This window comes from Puma concolor, chromosome D3 (assembly GCF_028749965.1).
Source record: "Puma concolor isolate L17-30 chromosome D3, mPumCon1.1.hap2, whole genome shotgun sequence".
NCBI classification, from domain to species: Eukaryota; Metazoa; Chordata; class Mammalia; order Carnivora; family Felidae; genus Puma; species Puma concolor.
The window spans coordinates 26240385-26264776 of record NC_141678.1 but is presented as its reverse complement, the minus strand read 5'-3'; the positions used below and the strand labels follow the sequence as shown (position 1 = coordinate 26264776).

At 52.3% G+C, this 24392-nt stretch overlaps 1 protein-coding gene across 1 annotated transcript in view; it reads left to right on the top strand.

The window, feature by feature from the left end:
* SEZ6L (seizure related 6 homolog like) overlaps positions 1 to 24392 on the top strand; it is a 181580-nt gene that overhangs the window by 94361 nt on the left and 62827 nt on the right. Inside the window, 2 exon segments of the mRNA XM_086682196.1 lie at positions 20253 to 20966; positions 22661 to 22794. Of these exon segments, the coding sequence (XP_086538322.1) occupies positions 20253 to 20966; positions 22661 to 22794 (848 nt within the window).

The window sequence follows — 24392 nt, the reverse complement described above, 5'->3', positions numbered from 1 at the left end:
AAGAGTCTCATCACTTGAGATACCGAGTAGAAAACCCAAGGCTCTCCAGGCAGGGGTAAAGACAAACCTTAAGGCACCCCTTGTTCCTGGTCCAACAGCATCAGACAAGGTGTGGGTGCCTTGGAGGTAAATGGGGGGACTCTGGAGTTCACTGTCCCCACACTCTCATTTCCACCGCCTCTGAGAACAGACACTGTTTACATCTCCTTCCGTGTGGCTTAGCCCCCAGGGGATTCTCAGTGAGTGTTCATTGAGTGACTGCAGGAGGGCACGGGTGGATGAATGAGTTGCTATTGTAAAAATTAAATAAGATCATGTATTTAGAATGCGTGGAACAGGGACGCCTGTGCAGCTCAGTCGGTCGAGCGTCTGACTTCGGTTCAGGTCGTGATCTCGCCGTCCGTGAGTTGGAGCCCCGCGTGGGGCTCTCTGCTGTCACCACAGAGTCCGCTTTGGATCCTCTGTCCCCCTCTCTCTGCCCCTCCTCCACTTGTGCACAGGCGCTCTCTCCCTCTCTCTCTCAAAAATAAATAAACATTAAAAAAAAAAAAAAAAAGAATGGAAAAGAGGTTGAACGATACCGGAAATGCAGGAGAGCAAGACGCTACAGGGTTCATATGTCAGACAGACCGAGGTTTGAATCCCAGGTCCACCACCCTCTCCCGGTACGTTCTTGGGTGAATGGATTTCCCTCTCAGAGCCTCGGTCTTCCCATCCGTGAAATGGGGAGATGAGCTGTCCCCGTATCACAGGGCATCTCTGAGAAAATGAGACGGCGCGTGTAAAGAGCATGGCACACGATGTGCTTCAAAGTGGCCGCGGTTGTTGCCATTATCTGAAAATGATCTGCAGTATTGTGCGCCAAGCTGAGGCCATGCTCATAAGGGAGACTGCTGTCTTCCCTGCCTCATCTCTCTACATCTGTCTCTTCCTCCGTGTCTCAAGCCCCGCGTGTGCCAAGCCAACCTTGGCAGAGCCGGCTGCTGAGTGAATAAAAAGACATCTTTCCCCCCGCCCCGGGGAGATGGCCCAGTGCCAGTGTGCGCGGGCACAGTGCCTGTGAAGGGGGCCAGGTGGGTGCCCAGGACACTGAAGCGCTCTGTGTGGTCTCTGCTGGGTCAGGGGGCCGACAACGGCGGCTCTGAGGACCGTCCAATCCGCCCCCCCACAGCGTTTCCCCCACCCCCCAGCCCCACCATCTGCCCACCGGGCAGGCCTGGGAGTGAAGGGATGTTCTGTGCAGCGCCTGGGCCCCAGGCCCACACACACCCGAGCCACTGTCCTCATTGGCTACAAGAGCCCGTTAGGCTCTGGGCAGAGGTTGGCCGGGCTCCCAGAGGCGGGCATCAAGGACCAGAAGCTAAAGAATGGAGGAGCCTGAGGCTTGGCGTTTCGTGGTGCCAGCCTGCTCCCCAGGGCACAGTGAGCTCATCTGCCTGGTGGGGAACCTTGGCCTGCGGAGGCGGAGGGTAGAGAGGATGTGTCGTACGTCCTCGCGTCTTCCCAGTACAGTGCGTGATCGATACCTGATATGACAAGATGGGATGGGATGAGACACGATGGGCGGGCGGGACAGGCTGGAATAGAATGGAATGGTTTCTTCTACTTGGCGCCCAAGTCCCCCTTGAAGCTGGCGCGGACGGTAGGGGGTATGGACCTGGCGTGGACAAAATCGCCTGAGACAGGCAGAGGAGGCAGAAACCATGTCTATCCCTGAGCCCCAGGATTCCCAGCCATGCCCCCCAAAGATCAGTTATCCCCTGGAATCACGTACCCATTAGACATCAGCTCTGGAAGGGACAGGAGAGACCGTCTTGTCCGGTGCGTTACAAATTATGTTCCACGGCCAGCCCACCCACCAGCGACTAATTGCGTTGCTTTGGACAGGTGACCAAAGGTCTGTGAACTTAAGAGTCCACATCTGTAAGATGGGGATCATGATATTCCCCACCTCCCAGGGGTGTTGAGATGAGTAAATGAAATAACCCACGTGAAAGCATTTAGTACAGGAGCCGGCATAAGGTAGACCCCTATCACCATTAGCCTTCACCACCATCGTCCTCATCAAAGGTGATTCAGGAAAGGGGGCGCCTCAGAGGGAGGCTCTCGGACCCCTGCCCCCAGTCCTGATTCAAACCATATGGTCCTGTTTGGGACTGCTTACGGGGGGGTCAGTGCTCCCTAAGGACCACCAGCACGTTCAAGAACTTGCCGGAAGGACTCACGGAACTCAGAAAAGCCGTCACACCCAGCGGGCCGGTCTAGTACAGTGAAAGGACCCAGACTAAAATCGGCAAAGAGCAGAGGCACAGAGTCCGAGAGAGGCCAGGCATAAATGCCCCCCGCTGTCCTCTCCCGATGGACTCAGGTCGACTGCACAGACTTTGAGCATGAGGGGCTGCGGAACACCCACATGTTCCATGTGAGACTATGGTTGACCAGGAAAGCTCACCTAAGACTTGGGGTCAGGGTTTTCACTGGGAGTTGATCACACAGGCACAGCTGAACGCCCACGTGGCTGACGTTAGTCTCCAGTTCCCCTGGAAGTCAAACTGAAGCCAAGTCCAAGGTCCCCACCCATAAATCACACTGTTAGCATAGACTGCCAAGGGGGGCGCGACACCTCCATAAATTAAGACCCTCCCATCAGGCGGGAAGGTCCCTCCCAGGAGTAGGGACAAGGGTCAAACTTTCTTTCAAACGTGCAGGGTGTGGGCAATCCAGACCGGCTGAGTTCATCCTTTTAGTGCACAAGTATAAGATTGCCATTCCACTTAATGTTTTATTTGAAGAAATTATTCTGTTCTACAGAGGATAAAACTGAGGCCCAGAGATGGGAAGACGCTTTGAACCAAAGGGCATAGGGTGAGTCAGTGAGGAACCCTAACCTTCCTAACCCAGAGCTTTTCCCTTTGCACCTCAGGCCTCAGTTTGCCCATCACTAAAATGGGTATGCTAAGCCAGCTCCCTTACCTTTGGGTTCTGCCTTTGGATAAGTTTTTCTCTCACTGTTCCATACTGTCCAGTCCTCAGGAGGAGTACTGGGGCATGGTTAGTGTCCTCCTTTGTCCCTGGGAACCTCATAGCTGGAGCAGATACTGTGCTAGCTTGTTAGCAGGTGGCATTTGACATTCACGCTGGAAGCAGCCAGGCCAGGATTCGAGGTCCAGCTGGAATAAACATATCGCCACTTCTCGGCCTCACTGGGGGTGTGGGTTTGGGGGTCAGACAGCTCTGGCTCAAATCCCAGCTTTGCCATTTACGATCAAAACATTAAATCATTAAAAGAAAAAAATAGAGGGGTGCCTGAATGGCTCGGTCGGTTAAGCCTCTGACTTCGGCTCAAGTCATGATCTCGGGGTTTGTGAGTTCGAGCCCCGCGTCAGGCTCTGTGCTGACGGCTCGGAGCCTGGAGCCTGCTTCCGCTTCTGTGTCTCCCTCTGTCTCTGCCCCTCCCCGGCTCACACTCTGTCTCTCCCTCTCAAAAATAAAATAATAAAAAAAATAACAAAATAGAAATAGACCCTTCTCAGGAAAAGAAAATTTTTCAACGGCGCAGGTGAAGCGGTGAACATGTTTTATTTGTCCCCAGCAAATAAAGCCACTGTTGTCCAGGTTCTGTCTGAAGAAAGGACCACTCCCATCTCTTAAAAGAAACAAAATAAGCCTCAAAGTTGTAAAACTGCTTTAAGCATCTTAGAACTCAGTCCTACACACAACTGCCTCCCCCCACCCCAGTCTCCCCAGTTTTTATCACTTTAAGGTGGACCAGGCAAAGAGCACTGCCCTCACTTCCCGAAGCCGGAAACCAAGGCTCTGAGAGATGGGATTTGCTCGAGGCCACGAAGCCTGGTGGCAAAACCAGGCCCCGAGCTTGGGTGTGCGGGTTTTCCAATCTTCTCCGCCTCTGAGCACAGCTGGGGTGTCGATCTCATGTCTGTTCCTGTCTGTGAATCTGAGCAAACAGGTGAAGAGATGTGGCAGACTCACTCCTCATGTCTTTTAAACTCACTTGTGGACCATCTGGATTCCCTCCCAAGTATTATATTTGTCTGTGCAGCTATATAGGTAATTGACTCTAGATAGATTTCCTGCCGTGGGGTTCCTCCCCGAGCTGTCCCGTCTCTCTGTCTCTGTCTCTGTCTCGTGCCTCTGTCTCCCAGCCCTCCTTCAGTGACTCACTGACTGTTTCCCGAACACCAATAAACCCGCCGCCTTATTTCTCTCCCCATCTCGGCTACACTACCACCGGCAAGAAATCACAAGGTTGCACCAGGAGACATGAATGGAGTCCGGGGGGGTGGGGTTTGGAGGTGGGAAGGGAAAAAAGCATTTGAATGCCAATCAGCTGGCACGGGTGACAGCCACAGTTAATCAGATTGTTAAAGACACAAAGGCGGGATGGCACCCCTGTTCCCGCAGCTTTCCGGGCTCATTCACGGGGGAAATGCATGCCCCGCCTGCCCACCCACCAGCTTTGATGAGAGGTAACTGGACGGACCCCAACAGGCCTTGCAGAGGAGGCCCCTTCACGGGGGAGAAAGCAGCTCGCGGAGGACGATTATCCGGTAATTACCCTAGTATCGGAGACACCGCAAGACTCTGCTCTTGCCAGCCAAGCTCCCCGCTTTGACTGCGGCTGCGAGTCCCCTGGGGCCGGGCCCGCAGCGGACTCCGGGTGTCAGCACTGCATACAGTCTGGGGGGCTCTCCTGGGTGACGCGTCCATTGCGTCGCAATCTCCATCCACGCGACCGTGGCCTGCTGGGCCGCACCAGAAGAATAACGGCCACCACGAGCAAACTCACCAGCTGGGCTTCTGCTCGCCCTCCGTTGCCGGAGCAGGTCATGGGATTTACGGGGATGGGCCCTGGCGCTCTCTGCACCGTGACGGGGTTGTGTTGTGTCATGAGAGCAGCTAGGTGTGTGTGTTCACCGAGAAGCATCTCTCCAGACACGAGGTCGTAAACCAGAGCACATTTATCTAGGATTCAACGTACCATGCATTCGCTTTTATGACGGCCAGTCATACAGTCTCCCAGTCTGCAGTCTCTCTCTCTTTTTTATTTTTATTTTTGTATGTTTATTTTTGAGACAGAGAGAGAGGGAGACGCAGAGTCCGAAACAGGCTCCGGGCTCCGAGCCGTCAGCACAGAGCCCGACGCGGGGCTCGAACTCACGGACCGCGAGATCGTGACCTGAGCCGAAGTCAGACGCTTAACCCACTGAGCCACCCAGGCGCCTCTACGGCCCCTCTTAAGTGCACTTCTCTAACACACTGAGTCGGTTCTCAACCAGTCCTGCAGGCGTATTCGTGGTTCAGGAAACAGGTATTCGGGAGGGGTCTACTGCGTGTTAGGTCCACGACCATGGGATAGGTCCTAAGAAGGCAGCGATGAATCGGGCAGACGTGATCGCTCTCCTCGGGAAGCTTACTCCTGGTGGGGAAGACAAGACAGAAAGCAGACAAGTATGACAGTGTGATTAACGCTGTAACTTATCCCTTCGGTGGTGCTATGAGTCCAGGGACGATGAATAAACGAGGGAGAGGGCCACTGGAAGGGGGGTGGTTTGGAAAGATCCCTCTGGCCAGGACAGATGGAATTGGCTGCCGTTATGAAGCAAAGTCTGAGAGAGAAGCAGGATTTTCATAACCACGGCTTTGGGAATAAAAGGATATCTAAAAATGTCTTTTCAAGATACAAGTTGCCGTCTCTGCTTCCCTCGTGGTGGGACTGGGGTTCTTTGATGCATTGTAAAAATGAAAAACTGAGCTCATCCAACTCCCCATTCAACCCTGGTGCCTCCATTGCCGAGGGCGTCTGGCCCGCCTTGGACGTTTCCCGAGCTCTGTCTGCGACGACGCGACATCCCCATATATAATCGCTTTTGATGATTTCTTTTCAGAGTGATGGATGTCTGAGCCTCATGGAGACACTCCCTAGATGGTCTCCTGGTTTTGGCCGATCTCATATTGAGGGGATTCTCCCGCCTCCCTTCCCATGGGGGGTGAACTGCCAGGGGGAGGCTTTGCTTGGGGGCCTCAATTTCCCTTCCTGCCACGGTCTGCTGGGAGACCTGGGCTTCCCCTGTGCCCTTGTAATGGAAGGGGGACTCCTGTTCAATGGAAAGGGGTTGAATCACAGATGGTCAGTCAGTGATCTCACCCTCCTCCTTCTTCCCTGCCACCCGTTTCACTGCCTGTTAACTCGTGTGCAGGAGAAGGAGGACACGAATAGAAATCTGTCCATATTTCCCCTGAGGAGGAAATTGGGTGGAAAAGGAGGAAGTTGAGACAACTGATCCATAAGAAGTCTGAGGACCAGACCAGAGTCGCCTTCACTAAGATGAAACCCGGGTACTTGATCTTCTGTTAACGTCTACACCCTGCTCCCTACCACCCATGCACAGAATTCTAGAATTCTAGAATTTATGGATTTGAAGGAAACGTCAACAGCTCATAAGCACTTACTAAATCCCCCCAAGGCATCCTTTCTCTTGTTGCCCAGCCCCCCATATTCACTGGCCACCTTGTGGGTGCTGCAGAAATCCAAAAATGAAGGAGGCACTGCCTGTCCCAACCTGGTTCATTCCTGCTGCCTGGGTGTGGATCTTGTAGAGACAATGAACAAGGAAACATCATCCGGAGTCGTTCAGTTTGCAGGGAGCACACTCCAAAGGGAATGAGATAGAAAGCGATAACGGCAGGGTGGGGGGCAGGTCTTGGAGAAGATGAGCTGAAACCTGAATGACCAGAGGGAGCCAGCCAAGTAAAGATACCACACAAGAGAATTTGAAGCAGAGGGAATAAGCATGTGCAAAGGCCCTGAGGCACAGAATGAATTTGGGAGGTTTAAGGAACAGAAAGAAAAAAGCAGGGTGTGGTCATACTGTACTTTGCGGGGCAGCAGGGCGGGGCGGGGTGGGGGTGGGTGGTAACAGGTGGTGTTGGAGAAGGAGGTCCTAGGCCAGAATCCAAAAGGCTTTGTAGCTCATTGAAAGGAGTTTTGATAGTATTCTCAGCATGCTGGGAAACTATTGGTGGGTTTTAGGCAGAGATTTTATGATCTGATTTCTACGTCTTAAAAATACGAGGGGCGCCTGGGTGGCTCAGTCAGTTGAGCATCCGACTTCAGCTCAGGTCATGATCTCACAGCTCGTGGGTTCCAGCCCCTCGTTGGGCTCTGTGCTGACAGTGCAGAGCCTGGAGCCTGCTTCAGCTTCTCTCTCTCTCTCTCTCTCTCTCTCTCTCTCTCTCTCTCTTTCCCCTCCCCCGTTCACACTCTGTCTCTCTCTGTCTCTCTCTCTCAAAAATAAATAAGCCTGAAAAAGTTTTTTAAAAATGTACTACCCATCCATTCCAAACGATTTTCTACCAACTTAAAACATAAACTCTGATTGGGGCACCTGGGTGACTCAGTCGGTTAAGCGTCCAACTTTGGCTCAGGTCACAATCTCATGGCTTGTGAGTTCAAGCCCCACATCGGGCTCTGTGCTGACAGCTCAGAGCCTGGAGCCTGCTTCGGATTCTGTGTCTCCCTCTCTCTCTGACTCTCCCCTGCTTGCACTCTGTCTCTCAAAAATAAATAAACATTCATTTAAAACACACACACACACACACACACACACAACCTGATCATTTGATCATTCAAGCATTTCCAAGGCCCCATCTAGTACAGATCCTGATTGGGGAAGGAGTTTTTGGAGATGGAGATGTGGCAGGAGAGCTGCTGTGGCTGATGACCAGCCTATACAGGAAGGCTCCCTTCTGTTGTGCCAAAGGTGGAGGACCACCAGGATGATGTAATTACGAAAGCACTACTCCCTAGAGGCACGTGATGTGCTAGATGAAGTCCAGGTTACCTGTGCTTAACCTGAGTAAAATAAACAAGACAGTGAGATCCATTAGAAGGTTCTCCTGAGGAAAAAAAAAAAAAAAGAGGTTAGAGTGGGAGAGTGCCAAAGCATAGGAGACTGTTAAAAACTGAGAACAAACTGAGGGTTGATGGGGGGTGGGAGGGAGGGGAGGGTGGGGGATGGGTATTGAGGAGGGCACCTTTTGGGATGAGCGCTGGGTGTTGTATGGAAACCAATTTGACAATAAATTTCATATATTGAAAAAAAAAAAGGGGGCGCCTGGGTGGCGCAGTTGGTTAAGCGTCCGACTTCAGCCAGGTCACGATCTCGCGGTCCGGGAGTTCGAGCCCCGCGTCGGGCTCTGGGCTGATGGCTCAGAGCCTGGAGCCTGTTTCCGATTCTGTGTCTCCCTCTCTCTCTGCCCCTCGCCCGTTCATGCTCTGTCTCTCTCTGTCCCAAAAATAAATAAATGTTGAAAAAAAAAATTAAAAAAAAAAATAAATAAAATAAAATAAAATAAAATAAAATAAAATAAAAAGAAGGTTCTCCTGAGACTGAATTCTAATTAGTCAGCAGGAGGTAGGGATGGGGTGGGGAGGGGGATGGTCACCACTCACCTCCTCAATTCTCACCTCCGATTTTAACCGACTGGCAAATAGATGCCAGGAGCTGGGTGGGACCAGCTTTATTACTGGTGAATCTGGGTTGCAGACCACAGCTGACACCTACACTCTGCCCTCCCCCGAGTGACTTTGATTTGGGGTACCTAGGCACAAGTTAGACAAGTAGAGTTAGAGAGGGGACCCCACCACCAGCTTCTCAGTCCAGCAGCTCTTCTCTGGAAATAGGACACAGCGGATGTCAGAGATATCCCGAACACCTCCCTCCTTAATACCTCAGATCAGATGGCCCCTCATTTTCCTGGGAAGCAAGAGAGGGATGGAAAACTGGGGCTTATGTTCCTCGGGGACTCCCCACTCAAGTGAAACTGGTTTCCCCACCCCTGTGGAAGTTGGAGAGCAGTTAGAAACCCCGAGAGAGAGAGAGAGAGAGAGGCTGGAGCTTGTTCTCTGCCTCCTCCAAATCTGGGGTGACAAACCTCAGGGAGTTTATTAGTACCGTGAACTATTTTTTTTAAGATTTTTAACATATTTTTTATTTATTTTGAGAGAGAGAGAGAGCGTGAGTGGGGAAGGGGCAGAGAGTGGGAGACAGATAGAATCCCAAGCGGGCTCTAGGCTGACAGCCCAGAGCCCCACACGGGGCTCGATCTCACAAGCCGTGAGATCATGATCTGAGCCGAAATCAAGAGTCGGACACTCAACTGACTGAGCCACCCAGAGGCCCCTATCATGAACAATTTAACTGTTATTGCTATACAAATGGCATGCACTTTGCAAATCAAAGTGTATAAAGTGATGCACAACAGGGGCGCCCGGGTGGCTCTGTCGGTTGAGCCTCCCATTTCGGCTCAGGTCATAATCTCGCGGTCTGTGAGTTCGAGCCCCGCGTCGGGCTCTGTGCTGACAGCTCAGAGCCTGGAGCCTGTTTCAGATTCTGTGTCTCCCTCTCTCTCTGACCCACCCCGTTCATGCTCTGTCTCTCTCTGTCTCAAAAATAAACAAACGTTAAAAAATAATAACAAAGCGATGCACAACCAAAAGTGATTCCCTCTGCCACCCCTAGCCCTGCAGGTACACACACACACACACACACACACACACACACACACATATGTACGTGTCTATGCATCTGTGGAAACGTGTATGGTGAAAATTCTCCTTCCCACCCTGAGGCCGCATCCTGTTTCCAACTCCCCTATACCCAGCATAGTGTGTTTCTTGGGCCTCTCTAAGTTCCTTTATGCACACCCGAGCAAAGGCACATAAAGCCTCATTTTCTGTCCCCATCTTTACACAAAAGGCGCCCAAGTCTGCACACATGGTTCTGTATTATAACAGAAGCTGCTACCTCTCCTCTTCAAGCCACAGAGAGCTTCCCCATCATCTTCCTGCCGCTGCGCGACCCTCCATCTGCACGTCCCGTGATTGACGCGACCTTACTGATGGGTATTTGATTTGTCTCCAAGGCTTCTGCCACTGCACACAGCCCCGCATGGCTTCACCTCGCACAGGCGTCGTTTTTACACGTGGGCAGGACAAATGCCCTGAAGCGGGCTTCTTGTGCCAAAGGAGGGGCACACTTGTAATGCCGGAAGGCTCTTGCCAGCTTGTTCTCCGTGTTATTCACCAGTGACTTCATCTTATGGCTTTAAACCCTGCGCGTATTCCACTGTGGGTTCGTGCAACCATTTCACCTGCCGCCCAGAGACGGACGGGTCAGCCGTCTCCAGACTTGGGCCATCTCCAACAGCACTTTGTACTGTGACCGCTTCGTACCGTCCCAGTGGGTGTCATGGCCATAGGTACCCCTTTGCATTGGGACAAGAGCACACAGTTCAGACGGAGCACCTTTTGCCCTGGACCCATTACAACCACACGCTCGTCTTCGCCCTCGTTTGGTCACTGATGGCCGGCCTGGAACGTTACCTAAACTCCGGCCATCGTGAGGTAGACCAGCAGGCCACCCTCCAGTGGGCTCCCTGGATGCTCTTGAGTAGAGGTGTGGTGAGGCGGGGGAAAGAAAGTTTGGGTCAGACTTCAGTAGCAACTGGAGAAAGCCAGAGAGCACCTCGAACCACCTGTTCAGAAGGTCTCGCTGAAAGTCACTGAAAGTGACATATTGGCAAAGCTAGAGAGCCCAGCACTGGTGGCAGGGTACAGAGCTTCAGGTTGTTCTGGAAGGTACTTCCTCAGTCAACCAAGTTGCTAATGCATCCATCTCTCAGCTGATGAGTGCAGCTTCTAGGACATTCTCCTGAAGAATCAGCCGGACACGGTCACCAAAGATGGGTGTTTATTGCGGTGTTATTTGGGAGGAGGGGGTAAAGAATGGCAACAACCTGAATGTTAATTGGTAAGAGCCTTGTTCAGTAACATGCGTGTTTAGGGGCGCCCGGCTGGCTCAGTCAGTGGAGCATACAAGTCTTGATCTCAGGGTTGTGAGTTTAAGCCCCATGTTGGACACAGAAACTACTTAAATAATAATCATAATAAATGTTGTAATGTATCCATAAAAAGTATGAAGTGATCGTGTAGGTGCTGACATGAAAAATGAACCACGATGGATGTTAAGTGAGAGACGGGAATGCTAGTGCAACAGAATACTATACAGCAGTGAAAAATGAATCCGCCAAAACTACACTTACCCGCACGGATGACCCCCACAAGGTGTCAAGCAAGAAAAAGAAGGGGGAAAACATAGCAATGTTGTTGAAGGCTTCATCCAGCATAACTTCGTTTATATAAAGTTTTCAACCACTCCACATATTATTCAGAGAAACTGATATGTAATAAATATTTGCACACAATAAATAATAGCCACGTAATAATAACGCACCTAATAAATGGTAATTCTGGGGGCGCCTGGGTGGCTCAGTCGGTTAAGCGTCCGACTTCGGCTCAGTCGGTTAAGCGTCCGACTTCAGCTCAGGTCGTGATCTCACGGTCTGTGAGTTCAAGCCCCGCGTCAGGCTCTGTGCCGACGGCTCGGAGCCCGGAGCCTGCTTCGGATTCTGTGCCTCCCTCTCTCTCTGCCCCTCCTCCGCCTGTGCTGTGTGTGTGTGTGTGTCAAAAATAAATAAACGTTAAACAATTTTTTTAAATAAATGGTAATTCTGAAGGCCAAGTTCACAACAGTAACCACCCCCAGGGGGCGGAGAAGAAGAAGGAGAATGTGGTCAGAAGGCGCACAGGGGCTTTGACATACTGGCCGAATACTGTTTCTTCAGCTAAAGGTGTATATACATGGGCACGTGTTGCCTTCGTCTTTAACTCTTCTTGCGTGACCGGAATATTTCAAAATGCATTTCCTAGTAAGTGACAGAGCAAATATATACAATGTAATAACTCGGAGGCCGTTCAGATAGAAAGTGACAGCGGGGCTCGGGAGGCCTGTCAGGCTGCTCGGTGAGCGCTGGGCTTCATACCCTGTGATCTCATCTCGCGCTCTTAACAGCGCTCAGAGAGAAGTCTGGTACAATCCCACTTTGCAGCCGAGAACAGTGAGGGCTAGAGAAGGGAAGTGACCGTCCGGGGTCTCATGGGCAGCGAGCACTGGGCTGAACGTGGCAATTCGGACTCCAACCCCACATCCCCCAATGTGCTAACGCAGCATTCAGGGGAAAAAAATACTGTCTGGTGTTTACATCAGTACATTTCGTTGGGAGACTAAACAAAATCCTACCGGCGCTGATTGTCCTTAGAAGGCAGGATTGGTGGACAAGTTCGGGGAGGAGCGGTGCTTACACTTTTCATTTCATACCTTCTGGGTGTTCTTGCATTTTTAAGAATTATTTTATAGGGAAAAACTACTTGAGGGTATGGGGAAAAGGGACGAGCACAGAAAACAGTGCAAGAAAGTAGCTAACTTATCCCAGTTTGCTCCACGATGTTAGACAGGTCACTTCCTCTCTCCGAGCCTTGATTTAAAAAAAATTTTTTTTAACATTTATTCATTTTTGAGAGACAGAGCATGAGCAGGGGAGGGGCAGAGAGAGAGGGAGACACAGAATCTGAAACAGGCTCCAGGCTCCAAGCTGTCAGCACAGAGCCCGACGCGGGGCTCGAACTCACGGATCGCGAGATCCTGACCTGAGCCGAAGTCAGATGCTTAACTGACTGAGCCACCCAGGCGCCCTGACTTCCTTTCTTAATCTGTAAAACGGGATGAAGAGAATGCCAATCTGACCGAATTGTTTACAGGCGGAATGAGATCCCAGCTTTGTAGAGTGTCAATCACCATTTGAATGTCAGAGTTGTTTCGTGGCCACACGGTTACAGGGTTGCCACCGAGGCGACAGATGGAACCCCAGTGCCCGCAAGCCCACCTCTGCCCTTTCCGTCCCAGAAAGTCTGCTCAAATCCAGGCGGGATCGGCACCATGAATCTAGCTGAGGGTCCTCGTTCCTGCGGGACTCAGTGAGCCGGCTGAGCTGGGTCCTCCCTGGCTGTAAGGAATGGGGTATGTTCGGCAGCTTAGCTATTTGCTATTCAAGGTGGACCTCTGGCCCAGTGCTGGCCCGTACGAGGTGCCCACCAGATGTACGAATGTATGAATGAACGAATGAATGAATGAGCACATGTGAGTAGAGAAGGAAACTCAGCCCTCACTCAATTCAATTTCTTTATCTGTAAAGTGGGGATTCAGCTAAGACCTTCTCTACCCTAAAAGTCAATGATACAAGTAAAACACAGCTGAGCAGCCCCAGGAATGGGAGGGGAGATCTTCTCAGTTGTGAGGCCGGTGTCAGTGGTCATGAATCACAGGCAATTTTGTCCCCATTGGTGGGACTTTTGGCAGTGTCTGAAATCACTTTTTTATTATTAATTGATTTTGCTTTATTTTTGGAGACAGAGTGTGTGAGTGGGGGAGAGGAGCAGAGGTGGGGAGAGAAAGAGAGAAAGAGAGAATCTCAAGCAGTCTCTATGCTCAGAGAGGAGCCCAGCTCGGGGCTCAACCCCATGACCCTGGGATCATGACCTGATCCAAAGTCAAGAGTCAGACACTCAACCGACGAAGCCCCCCAGAACCCCTAGAATCATTTTTGATCGTCACAACTCGGGGAGCTACTGGTTTATTGGGTGGGTGCAAGCCAGGGATGCTGTTCAATATCTAACCACGCGCAGAGCAACTCCTTGTCTCACCAGCAAAGAAAGACACAGCAGGTAAAGGACTAGCCAGCATTCTTCCGGGCAGCCCAGATGTTCCTGGTTTTGTTTTCCATTTTGTTTGATGTGTTTGGGTGTGGTTTTTCAAGCCTCTAGTAGCCTTGTCTTCCTACTGCTATTGACATGCTGTGTGACCCTGGGCAGGGACCTCAGTCCCTTCTCTGGGCAGTTTGTAAGCATGAATTCTAGGAGCCTTTGGGTGTCTAAGATGCGATATTTGGGTATTTAATTTTTTAATTTTGTCCCTTTTGGGCAATATCTTTTTCTTTTCTGTGCTTTTCTTTTCTTTTCCTCCTTCCCTCCCTCCCTCCCTCCCTCCTTCCTTCCTTCCTTTTGAGAGAGAGAGAGGGAAACTGGGAGGGGCAGAAGGAGAAGGAAAGAGAGGATCCCAAGGAGGCTGCCAGCACAGAGCCTGACGCAGGACTTGAACTCACAAACCGTGAGATCATGACCTGAGCCGAAATTAAGAGTCAGACACTTAGCCAAGTGAGCCACTGCTGGGCGATTTCTTATTGAGGAATGTGATGGCACGAGAAACCACCACTGAATCGGGTCTTATTAATGATGCTTAGAATAGGGACCCGTGTTTTTGTAATACCCTTTACCAGAAACGTATCAACTGATGCACCGGCCAGCCCTGCCTCCTAAAAGTCCTCACTGTGAAACAGTCCAGCGAGAGAAGACTTACCATCATCCCCCCGCCACGGGGGACCCAAAGGGGTTTGAATACTCAGGGAACGAGGCGCTTCTGTGATAACACATGTGTGTGTACTCTCCCGTGGCCTCTCCACCACTGGGTGCTAAAACAATTAATTTAAAAACTAAAAACGATGAAGTCTGGTAGGGTTTAAAGTAAAACAAAACAAAGCAAAAAAAAAAAAAAACAAACAAACAAAAAACAAAAAACCAGCTCTGCATTGCAGTTAAATGCAGCTCTCTCCGTAAATATTTTTTTCACTTAAGACGGTATTAAATACTTCTTAATATGCATTTTGGAAAATGCCAGAAATGGAAGGAAGAAAACCCATACCACGCACAGGCAGCCAGGGCCACCAGGCTGGTGCCTTTCATATTGTCACAAGGTCACAGACGGTGACGCTATCTATTGTGCTGAGCACTGACGACGGCGTAGATCTGTTGAGTCAACATGTCGCCCACCTGAAAGGCGTAGAACAGTGTATGTTATTCACACTTAAACTTGTGAAAGTTTAAATTTACCTTTTGTAGTTTATTTACTTTGAAAGAGACAGAGAGAGTGAGCAGGGGAGGGGCAGAGAGAGAGAGAGACAGAGAGAGAGACAGAGAGAGAGACAGAGAGAGAGAGAGAATCCCAAGCAGGCTCCACGCTGCCAGCACAGAGCCCGACGCTGGGGCTCGAACTTGCGAAACCGTGAGATGGTGACCTGAGTCGAAACCAAGAGTCGGACGCTTAACCGGCGGAGCCACCCAGGAGCCCCAAATTTTAATTTAAAAATGGGGCACCTGGGTGGCTCCATCGGTTAAGCGTCCAACTTCGGCTCAGGTCATGATCTCGCGGTCCGTGAGTTCGAGCCCCGCGTCGGGCTCTGGGCTGATGGCTCGGAGCCTGGAGCCTGTTTCCGATTCTATGTCTCCCTCTCTCTCTGCCCCTCCCCCGTTCATGCTCTGTCTCTCTCTGTCTCTCAAAAATGAATAAACGTTAAGAAATTTTAAAAACAATTAATCTAAAAACTAAAAACGATGAAGTCTGGTAGGGTTTAAAGTAAAACAAAACAAAGCAAAAAAAAAAAAAAAAAAAACACCAGCTCCGCATTGCAGTTTGTTGTCGCTGGTTGTTCCGGGTGTTTCCACACACGCCATTGAATTTTACGTCTCGCTCTTTTCCCCGCACGTTAGAGCAGACGCGCTCCCCAGCTGTGGTTTCCTGTACCTCCCGCTCCATCACTTGGTGCCCACGCATGGCGATAGGCTGTCGCTAGTCATTCCCGGGCGTCTAGCCTCCAAACCTTCAGCTGCAGAGCGCGCTGTGCGTTTTCGGCTTTAATGGGACGCTTCGTAGTCTAATCTTCCCATCTCCCCATCAAAGCTGGAGAGAGAGAGAGGGAGGGGGGCGCTCCCTCCCCATCTTCGGCGGAGGAACAAATGCTTCCTCGTCTTCGGCGTCCTTCGCTCTGTCTGGAGACAGGAGAGCGGCATCAGTGTGTATTTAATTACAGCTCTGTCTCTTCTGTCGGACATCCGTCCTCGGTTACCCGCGTGTGTCTGTCTTCCTTGAGCGTGGGGACCATACCCTAGAGCGTTGACTCTCTCGTCCGATCAGCCAACAGAGAAAGTTGGCACCAGGGCTGTGGCTCATTAACCGATGGGCAGCATGGCAGTGGGGCATCGAATGCCCACGGTAGAGTAAGAATCCACCAGATGTGACTCGGCTGATTGAAGATCGTAAGTGCTCAGAGAAAGAGGAGTTGGTTTAATCCAGGGGCATGGGGCGCCCGGGGAAAGCCAGCCTAGTGGACCGCAAGTGAGGAAGTCTCTGGATCTCCAAGGCCCCAGAACCCCATTTTGACTCGTTCCTGCTGGGACCTGTTTTCACGTGTAACTCCCCTGGCCAGTGTCTCGGCCGAGAACAAGGCCTTCAGGCTGCATCCGTGGCAGACCACAGATACACAGTCGTCGGTCTCGAACGTGGCCTTGAGTTTAGAGCCGGCCAGCAAGATCCCACCGTGTGAACTCTGAGAAGGAGGCAACAGTGGGGAAGGGAGGTGAATTTACCTGGTGGAGACGCAGCTCCCCTTGGCAGTGAGATTTTCAGTGGGAAAGAGCTGACTCGGCCCAGCCAGGCTTACTTCCTAAAATGCCTGCTTATTGCGTGGTTAGCTCTACTCTTACCGCGGGGACTCCCAAGCTGGGTGCAGGGGCTGTGGGGAGGAAGCCAATTATGGATGTTCTCTTGTGTCCCCCCTTCTCTTGTTGGCTCTGTTGGATCTAGACGGGCTGGGGTGGCCAGGGGAGGGCGCGGGCCTCCGAAAGAGTCACGACCTGCGGCCCAAACCCACAGCCCGGGTTCCTGGCACCTGAAACTTCCAGCACCTCGAAGGCAGAACTAACAAGGAAGGTGTAGAAAGTCAGGCGAGATCACAGGTTCCAGAAGGAGCTTTTCTGATACCTCTGATAAGAGTCACGGGAGGGGCTTTTCAATCCTTCACTTTCAAGCCCTGCTCCTGGAGATTCAGATGCCATGGGTCTGGCAGGGGAGACTAACGAATGCATACATATTTTTTTTTAATGTTTATTTTTGAGAGAGAGAGAGACAGAGCATGAGCAGAGGAGGGGCATAGAGAGAGGGAGACACAGAATGGGAAGCAGCCTCCAGGCTCTGAGCTGTCGGCACAGAGCTGGACGTGGGGCTTGAACTCACAAACTGTGAGATCATGACCTGAGCCGAAGTTAGATGCTTAACCCACTGAGCCACCCAGGCGCCCCAACAAATGCATATTTTAACAGGGAAAACATTGAGTGGTGAAGGCATCATTTGGGAGATTTGAAAAACACTCTAGCCCACCCAGCAAGGAGGCAAAAAACTGAAAGTTGTGGGTCTTTGGAGGGGGAGGCCACTTCAAGCTGAGGAGAAGAGAATAACAATACCCCATAATTCTACTTTTAAAAATTTTTTTAAGAGAGAGAGAGAGCATAAGGGAGCAGGGGCAGAGAGAGGGAGAGAGAGAATCCCAAGCAGGGCTTGAACTCACAAACCGTGAGATCGTGACCTGGGCACTTAACCAACTGAGCCACCCAGGTTGCCCCGTCCTACCCCATAATTCCTAAGACAGCTGCTAGCACGGTCTTCGGCATCAGGAAAACCGAGGTTTGAAACCCGGCTTTGCCGTATGACCTTTCAAAGTTAACTTAGTATCCCACAGCTCATCCGTACAAGAGGAATAATTTGTCCCCAATGAGGTCGAGAAAGAATAAAATGAGGTAATGGGTCAAAAGCATGTAGCACATGCCTGGCACGTTCAGCACTCAACAAAGCAATCAAAAATAAAATGATATTGGGGCCTGGGGTGGCTCTGTCAGCTAAGGGCCCGAGACTTCAGGACCTAAGAGACTTCGGCTAAAGTCATGCTCTCATGGTTCATGAGTTTGAGCCCCACATGGGGCTTCCTGCTGTCAGGACAGAGCCCGCTTCGGATCCTCTGTCTCCCTCTCTCTCCACCCCTCCCCCGTTCTCTCTTTCTCTCTCTATCTTTCAAAAATAAATAAATATTCAAAAATAAATAAATAATAAAACGTTATAAATTTCACTGTTATTACGGCCAAGGCACACCGACGGGCTTTGTGTCTTTTGTCACCACCTCTCCTTCTCCTCTCTCACCTCCCTCACTTATAATCGAGGGGACATTTTGTTGTGTGACGGGACTGGCAGAAACGAATACAGCCACGGGAGCCAAGAAAACTCACAAGCCAGTGTCAGGATCGAAGCACTCACCCTGCCCTTTCCAGCAAGATTAGCGAAAGGCTCTAAGAATAATTGCCAATTACCTGATCATTCCCCAGATCAACGGAGTCAGGGCTGGACGCCCTGACAAGTCTGACCTGGTCTGGTTGCCCATTTGACACGGACAGAGAAAATGGAAGAGACCACGAAAGCCACACAATTATGCTAGGGAGCAGCGGCCAAGAGAGCAGCGCCCTCTGGACCCCTCCCCCCCCCACCTCAGGATGCAGCCACGCTCTGCACATGGAGCCACAGCTGGCGCTTGGGAGCCAGGCGTCCTGACCCCCACCTTCCTCTCTTTTTGCCCCTTCACCTTTTTCCCATTGCGTGGTCTGCAGAGATGGTCGATACCAATCCGGTGATAAAAGCGACCGCGAACATGGAAAAGCACAGCTCTTGAGCCGACCCACGTCTGATCTAATCCTATGAGGCAGATGGGGAAGCTCTATCACCCAGAAGAGGCTTGAGTGGATTTGCCCAGGCTCGGGTAGCTAGGGACGGTTGACGGCAGGATTCGAATCCAGGTCTAACTCGGAAGCCTCGATGCTTCCCACCTTTGGACCAGGAAACCTGCCTGGCCCCGAACGACCTTGATCTGCCCTCAGGTCACCCGCGTACCCTGTCCTCCCGTCCCCAGGCCAGTTCCTGCCCCACGACTGTGAGCCCAGGATGCACGCTGGCTGGTGATCAATGTTACACAACAGGGACATTTGTCAATGACAGTTGCAAACTGGCAGTCTATACAGATTGAGCCACAGCCGCTGACACCCTGAAAGCAAATGAGCCTTTCCAAAGGCTGTGCGGAAATACATTTAAATGACAATGCTTAAGGGCCCAGAGACTGTGGCTGAGGGAGTGTCCGGACAGCTATCAGTCCTGGGGCTCCTCTCCCCGGGTGTAACCCCTCTCTACCTCGAGATCATCATCATCGGTAATGTTCCGGCTGCTCTGGTTTCCTACCAAAGGGTGCCATCGGAGTGACAGCAGTAAGACAGTGACAGGAGCTGGCACGTGCTAGGAGCCCACCGTGGGCGAGGCACCCATCCGTCCATGCGTGCCTGTGTGCTTTACATGCATCAACCTACTGAACAATGACGGTCCTGGGGCACAGGAAGCCATCGCCCCATTTTACAGCTGGGGACACGGAGGCCTGGAGAGGTTAGAGCCAGGCGCCAGCTTGCCATGGACAGAAGTGGGTCTCAGGTAAATGCGGTGGATTTCAGACATGAATCTGCCAAACGGCTGCCAGGGCCAGCCCCTGTTTAAAATTACCAAGTGGGTTTGCACTCAAGGCAAAAATAAATCACAGAAAGTTATCAGCAGGGTATACACTGCCCGCCACGGTCTGGCCCCGGCCACCCCATGTCTCCAGCTTCCTCTCTAGTCACCATCTGCACCCATCATAGTCCTCTTTTGTGCCAGGCCTCCATGGTCTTCCTGCTCTGAACCCGTCTCATGATTCAAAATCTTCAACTCTTTCTGTGTCTCCCACAAGGTCAGTTTTTAATGATTTAGTGTAAAAAAAAAATAAATAAAAGTGACCCCCCGCCCCCACCTCCTCAATCCAGTGCAATGTAGCCTTGAACCAGGGCACAGGGCTTCGAGAAAAGAGTGGGTTTGTTACAACCCCCACTCATCCTTCATGGCACGTCCTTGTGCAGTGAACAAGCTGCCCAACTGTACATGGTGGTCCTGACCCACAGACTGAGTTAGAGGCCTGTTCTCTCTGCCCTATTAGCATGCAAAGCTTTTGTCTTTCTAAGCATCTGTCACACCAAATGTGACCATTTCTCCTTTCCTGTTACCCCTCCCAGCACATTACACAACTAGTGTGTGAGACTCTTGCGCCCCTGGTTTCTGTAACCCTAATGCTTAGCTCGGGCCTGGCAGGATCAACCCTAAGTCTCCATTGTCAGCCAAAGGAAGAAAAGAAGGGAGCAGGAGAGAGAGGAAAGGAAAGGAAGGAAGGGTCAGGAGACCGGGAAGAAGGCAGCCCCGCCCCCATATCTGTCAGGGGGCTTGGCAAGCTCTGGGCCGCCACCTTAGGCCGCCAGCTCAGGAGGCGGAGGAGCCGAGCCAACCCCCATCCCCGGCCCCAAGCTAACAGGCGTCTTTTCTCCTCTTCCCCAGATGTGCCCCAGGAAGGAGACGCTGGCCCTTCAGGTGCTTCCCTTCTGCCCTCGGGAGCACTAGAGAGCAGCAGTCTGAGCAAAGAGAGCCGCCAAGAGAGAGTGACAACGGCCCCTCCGAATCCAGCGCAGTCAGGGGAAGATCTCAGCGAGCCAGGGCTGCAAGGGACAGCCCCCTCCGCCGCTCTGTCCACAGCGCTGCCCGAGGAGGCCGCCACCAAGCGCGTCCTCCCCTCCGGGAAGAGGCTGCCTTCTCTCAAGCAGGTGAACTCGGCCAGGAAGCAGCTGCGGCCCAAGGCCACCTCCGCGGCAGCGGTCCAGAGGGCTCTGTCCCAGCCGGCATCCTCCGGCCCGGGGCTTCTCTCCTCCGCCACGGAGAAGCCCCGCCCACCGGGGGACCCCGAGCCCGCAGCCTCCGAGGAGCCACTGTGGCTGGACCGGAAGGCAGGTGCGGACCCCACGACGCCCGCGCCCCTGCAGATCTCCCCCTTCACCTCGCGGCCCTACGTGGCCCACACGCTCCCCCAGAAGCCAGACCCTGGGGAGCCCTCCGTGCCTGATGACCCCCACGAGGCTCCCCCCGAGGACGCTAGTCCCATGACCTGGATGGACAAAGGTGAGAGCGAACTGACCGGCTCAGCCTCCGAGGAGAGCCAGGAGACCACGACGTCCACCATCATCACCACCACGGTCATCACGACTGAGCAGGCTCCAGGTAAGCAGCCCCCAGACGCTCCAGCCCTCCTGCGGCAGCCGGGAGGCACCCACTGGGTGCAGAGCAGGGGGGGTGGGGGAGGGAGGCGGGCCAGGGAGGTCCAGGCCCCACCGTCATTTGCCACCAATGGAGCCCTGACTGTGAGCTTGACCCTGTGGCTCAGAATTAATATCCCCATTTTAAAGACCAGACGACAGGGGCGCCTGGGTGGCTCCGTCGGTTGAGTGTCCAGCTCAGGTCACGATCTCGCGGTCCGTGGGTTCGAGCCCGGCGTCGGGCTCTGTGCTGATGTCTCGGAGCCTGGAGCCTGCTTCCGCTTCTGTGTCTCCCTCTCGCTCTCTGCCCCTCCCCCACTCATGCTCCGCCTCTCTCTGTCTCAAAAATAAACAAACATTGAAAGAAATTAAATTAACTAAAGATGAGACAACTGAGACGCAGAGACATCGAACAACCTGCCTGAGGCCACACCGCCAAAGAGCAGGATTCAAACTGTCTTCAGCGGGAACCGAATCTCTCCGCCTGCCCGGAAGGCCCCGGCCTTTTCAAAGTGCGTTCACCGTTCCACGTACTTCCGGGACCTGGTAAAAATGCATTTCCACGTTCCGGTCTTACTTCTGTCCTCTGTTCTGCCTTCAAGCAGAGAAGTGGCAGTCCACATGGATCTTGGACAAGTGCACTGTGGCCTCCCTTTATTTTTTTTTTTTATTTTAAAACATTAACATTTATTAAGGAATACCATATAGAAGAATTTATTTTATTTTATTTTATTTTTTTCAATTATGAAATTTATTGTCAAATTGGTTTCCATACAACACCCAGTGCTCATCCCAAAAGGTGCCCTCCTCAATACCCATCCCCCACCCTCCCCTCCCTCCCACCCCCCATCAACCCTCAGTTTGTTCTCAGTTTTTAACAGTCTCTTATGCTTTGGCTCTCTCTCCCACTCTAACCTCTCTTTTTTTTTTCTTCCCCCCCCCCATGGGTTTCTGTTAAGTTTCTCAGGATCCACACAAAAGTGAAAACATATGGTATCTGTCTTTCTCTGTATGGCTTATTTCACTTAGCATCACACTCTCCAGTTCCATCCACGTTGCTACAAAGTGTGGCCTCCCTTTAAAGAAGTGTGAGCTCTGGGTTCGAATCCCGCTCCCTGTGTGAGCCTGGTGCAGGCGCTGCCCCCACTCTGAGCTTTGGTGCAGGCGTCTCCAAAATGGGGATGAAGGGCGCCTGGGTGGCTCAGCTGGCTGGGCGGCCGACTCTGGATCTCACGGTTACTGGGATCGAGCCCCACATCGGGCTCCGTGCTGACAGCGCAGAACCTGCTTGGGATTCTCTCGCTCGCTCTCCCCCTGCCCTTCCCCCACTCGCATGCACACACCCATGCACGCACGGGCATGCGCTCTCCCTCTCTCTCCCTTTTAAAAATAAATAAAATGGGGGTGAAATATCTGACTCTACAGGGGTGAATGGGGTCGGCCCTGTCCGCTGCTTAGAGGGGCGCCCCGCAGCACGCAGCAAGCAATCATCCTGTGTCAGCCACTGCTGTTTTTTTATCTTGTTGATTCTGGGACTGAAGGAGAATCACCAGCAGTGGGAGGAGTGGGAACGGGGGAATGTGGCTGTCCCAGAGCCCCGCTGTCACCCCGCGGCCGCCTGAGCTGTCCTCGGTGTCCTGATTCAAGTCCTTCCTCCAGCTCCCTGCAGTGTGAGCTTCTCCGATCCTGAGGGGTACATCGACTCCAGTGACCACCCGCCACTGCCCCTCAGCAGCTTCCTGGAGTGTACCTACAATGTGATGGTCTACACTGGCTACGGTGTGGAGCTCCAGGTAAGCGCGGAAGGGCGCCCTGCCATGCCTGCCCTTTGCAGCGGGCAAAGGCTTGGAGGGCCGTCTGAGCCAGACTTGCTGGGATCCCCCTAGCCCCTTTGGCAGTGCTCAGCTGGAATAGCTTGGCATACACAAAGGAGGGGCACATGTTGACTAATTGTGAGGCATTATACCCAGGAGAGTCCTCCTCTGCCCCTCTCAAGCACCCACACACTCACACACACACACACACACACACACACACACACACACACAGGGGAGCCCCACCTGGGTCATGCGATTGGTAAAACGTTTGCCTAGAAACTAACAATGGAAAAGCAAAGTGACTTAGGGCTCAAACATCTGGGTGTAAGTCCCAGCTCTGCCAATGAAAAGCTGTGTGGCTTTGGGCAAGGGACTTTACATCTCTGAGCCTCAGTCTCCCCATCAGTAAAATAGAGATGATAACACCACTGCTTCACAGATTTTCGGGGCGACAGAACCAGGACGGTGCTCGGTGCCCAGTGGGCAGTCAGCCAGAGCCTAGCGCAGCGCACGTTACCTGTGATCCTCACCCTAGTTCCTGGCCTTCCCCAAATGACGCCCCCCACCCCATCTTTAGAAGCCCCTTTTAAAAACTGGAACAAGGAGGGGGTGCCTGGGAGCGAGAACTGTCCAGTTCACTGCCCCCCAGGAGAGGAGGGGGGTGTGGTTGGGAAAGAAAGCTGGTCCCACGTGGTGGCAGACCCTTCCAGGCCAAAGTGGGAGGTCCCGACGTGTGCCTTTTTCTAACGGACAGTAAGGAGCCATTGATAGTTTCGGAACTGGGTTGGCTGTGATCTAACCAGAACTTTACTTGAGGGAGGTTTTTCTGACTTGCATGGGAAGGACAGAAAGTAAGCCCCTCAGCAGCAGGACCTGTGGTCTTGGCCCCCAGAGCTTAGCAGAGTGTGTGGCATGCAGTAGGTAATTAATAAATGTTCATGGACTTAAAATAAACCGGAGGATGGTTGCCGTCCATCTGAATCTGGTACTCGGCGGACCCTCTCCTTTTACTCTGTGTCTAACGCTGGATTACCAGGCACAGGATGCCTTCACGGAGCACCTGCTGTATACCCATCACAGCTGTTTACCCCGAGGGATACGGTGGTGCGGTGGTATGCAAACTGCTGCAGCACCTGCCCTTAAGGAGTACGTTTGTGGTGGAGACAGGCGCACTTAGAAGACATTAGGCTGCCATTTGAAGAGGTCTCTAGTGGGAATTTCTAGGGGATGTTGTTGAGTCACACTAGAGGGATGGGCCAGGCTCCCTGGCAGTCAGGGAAGGTCTCACAGAGAAGGGCAATTTTAGTGGGGCTTTGGCGAATGAGTAGGAGTTCATCAAAGAGGGAACAAGAATAAGGTGTGTGATCTGAAAGGGACAGGGCTTGTGGGCGAGGCCTGCCCTGCTCAGCTGAGGGGCAGAGGGGTTGGGATCCCAGCGTAAAGGAGAGGCACAAAAATCCAGAGCGGGCACTGGGAGACGACCGAAGACCGCACCTACCCCCACTCCCACTACTTCCTTCTCTTCCAAGCCTGGAGAGCGGACTTGGAAAATCCAGTGTGCAGTTCTTTGTGGA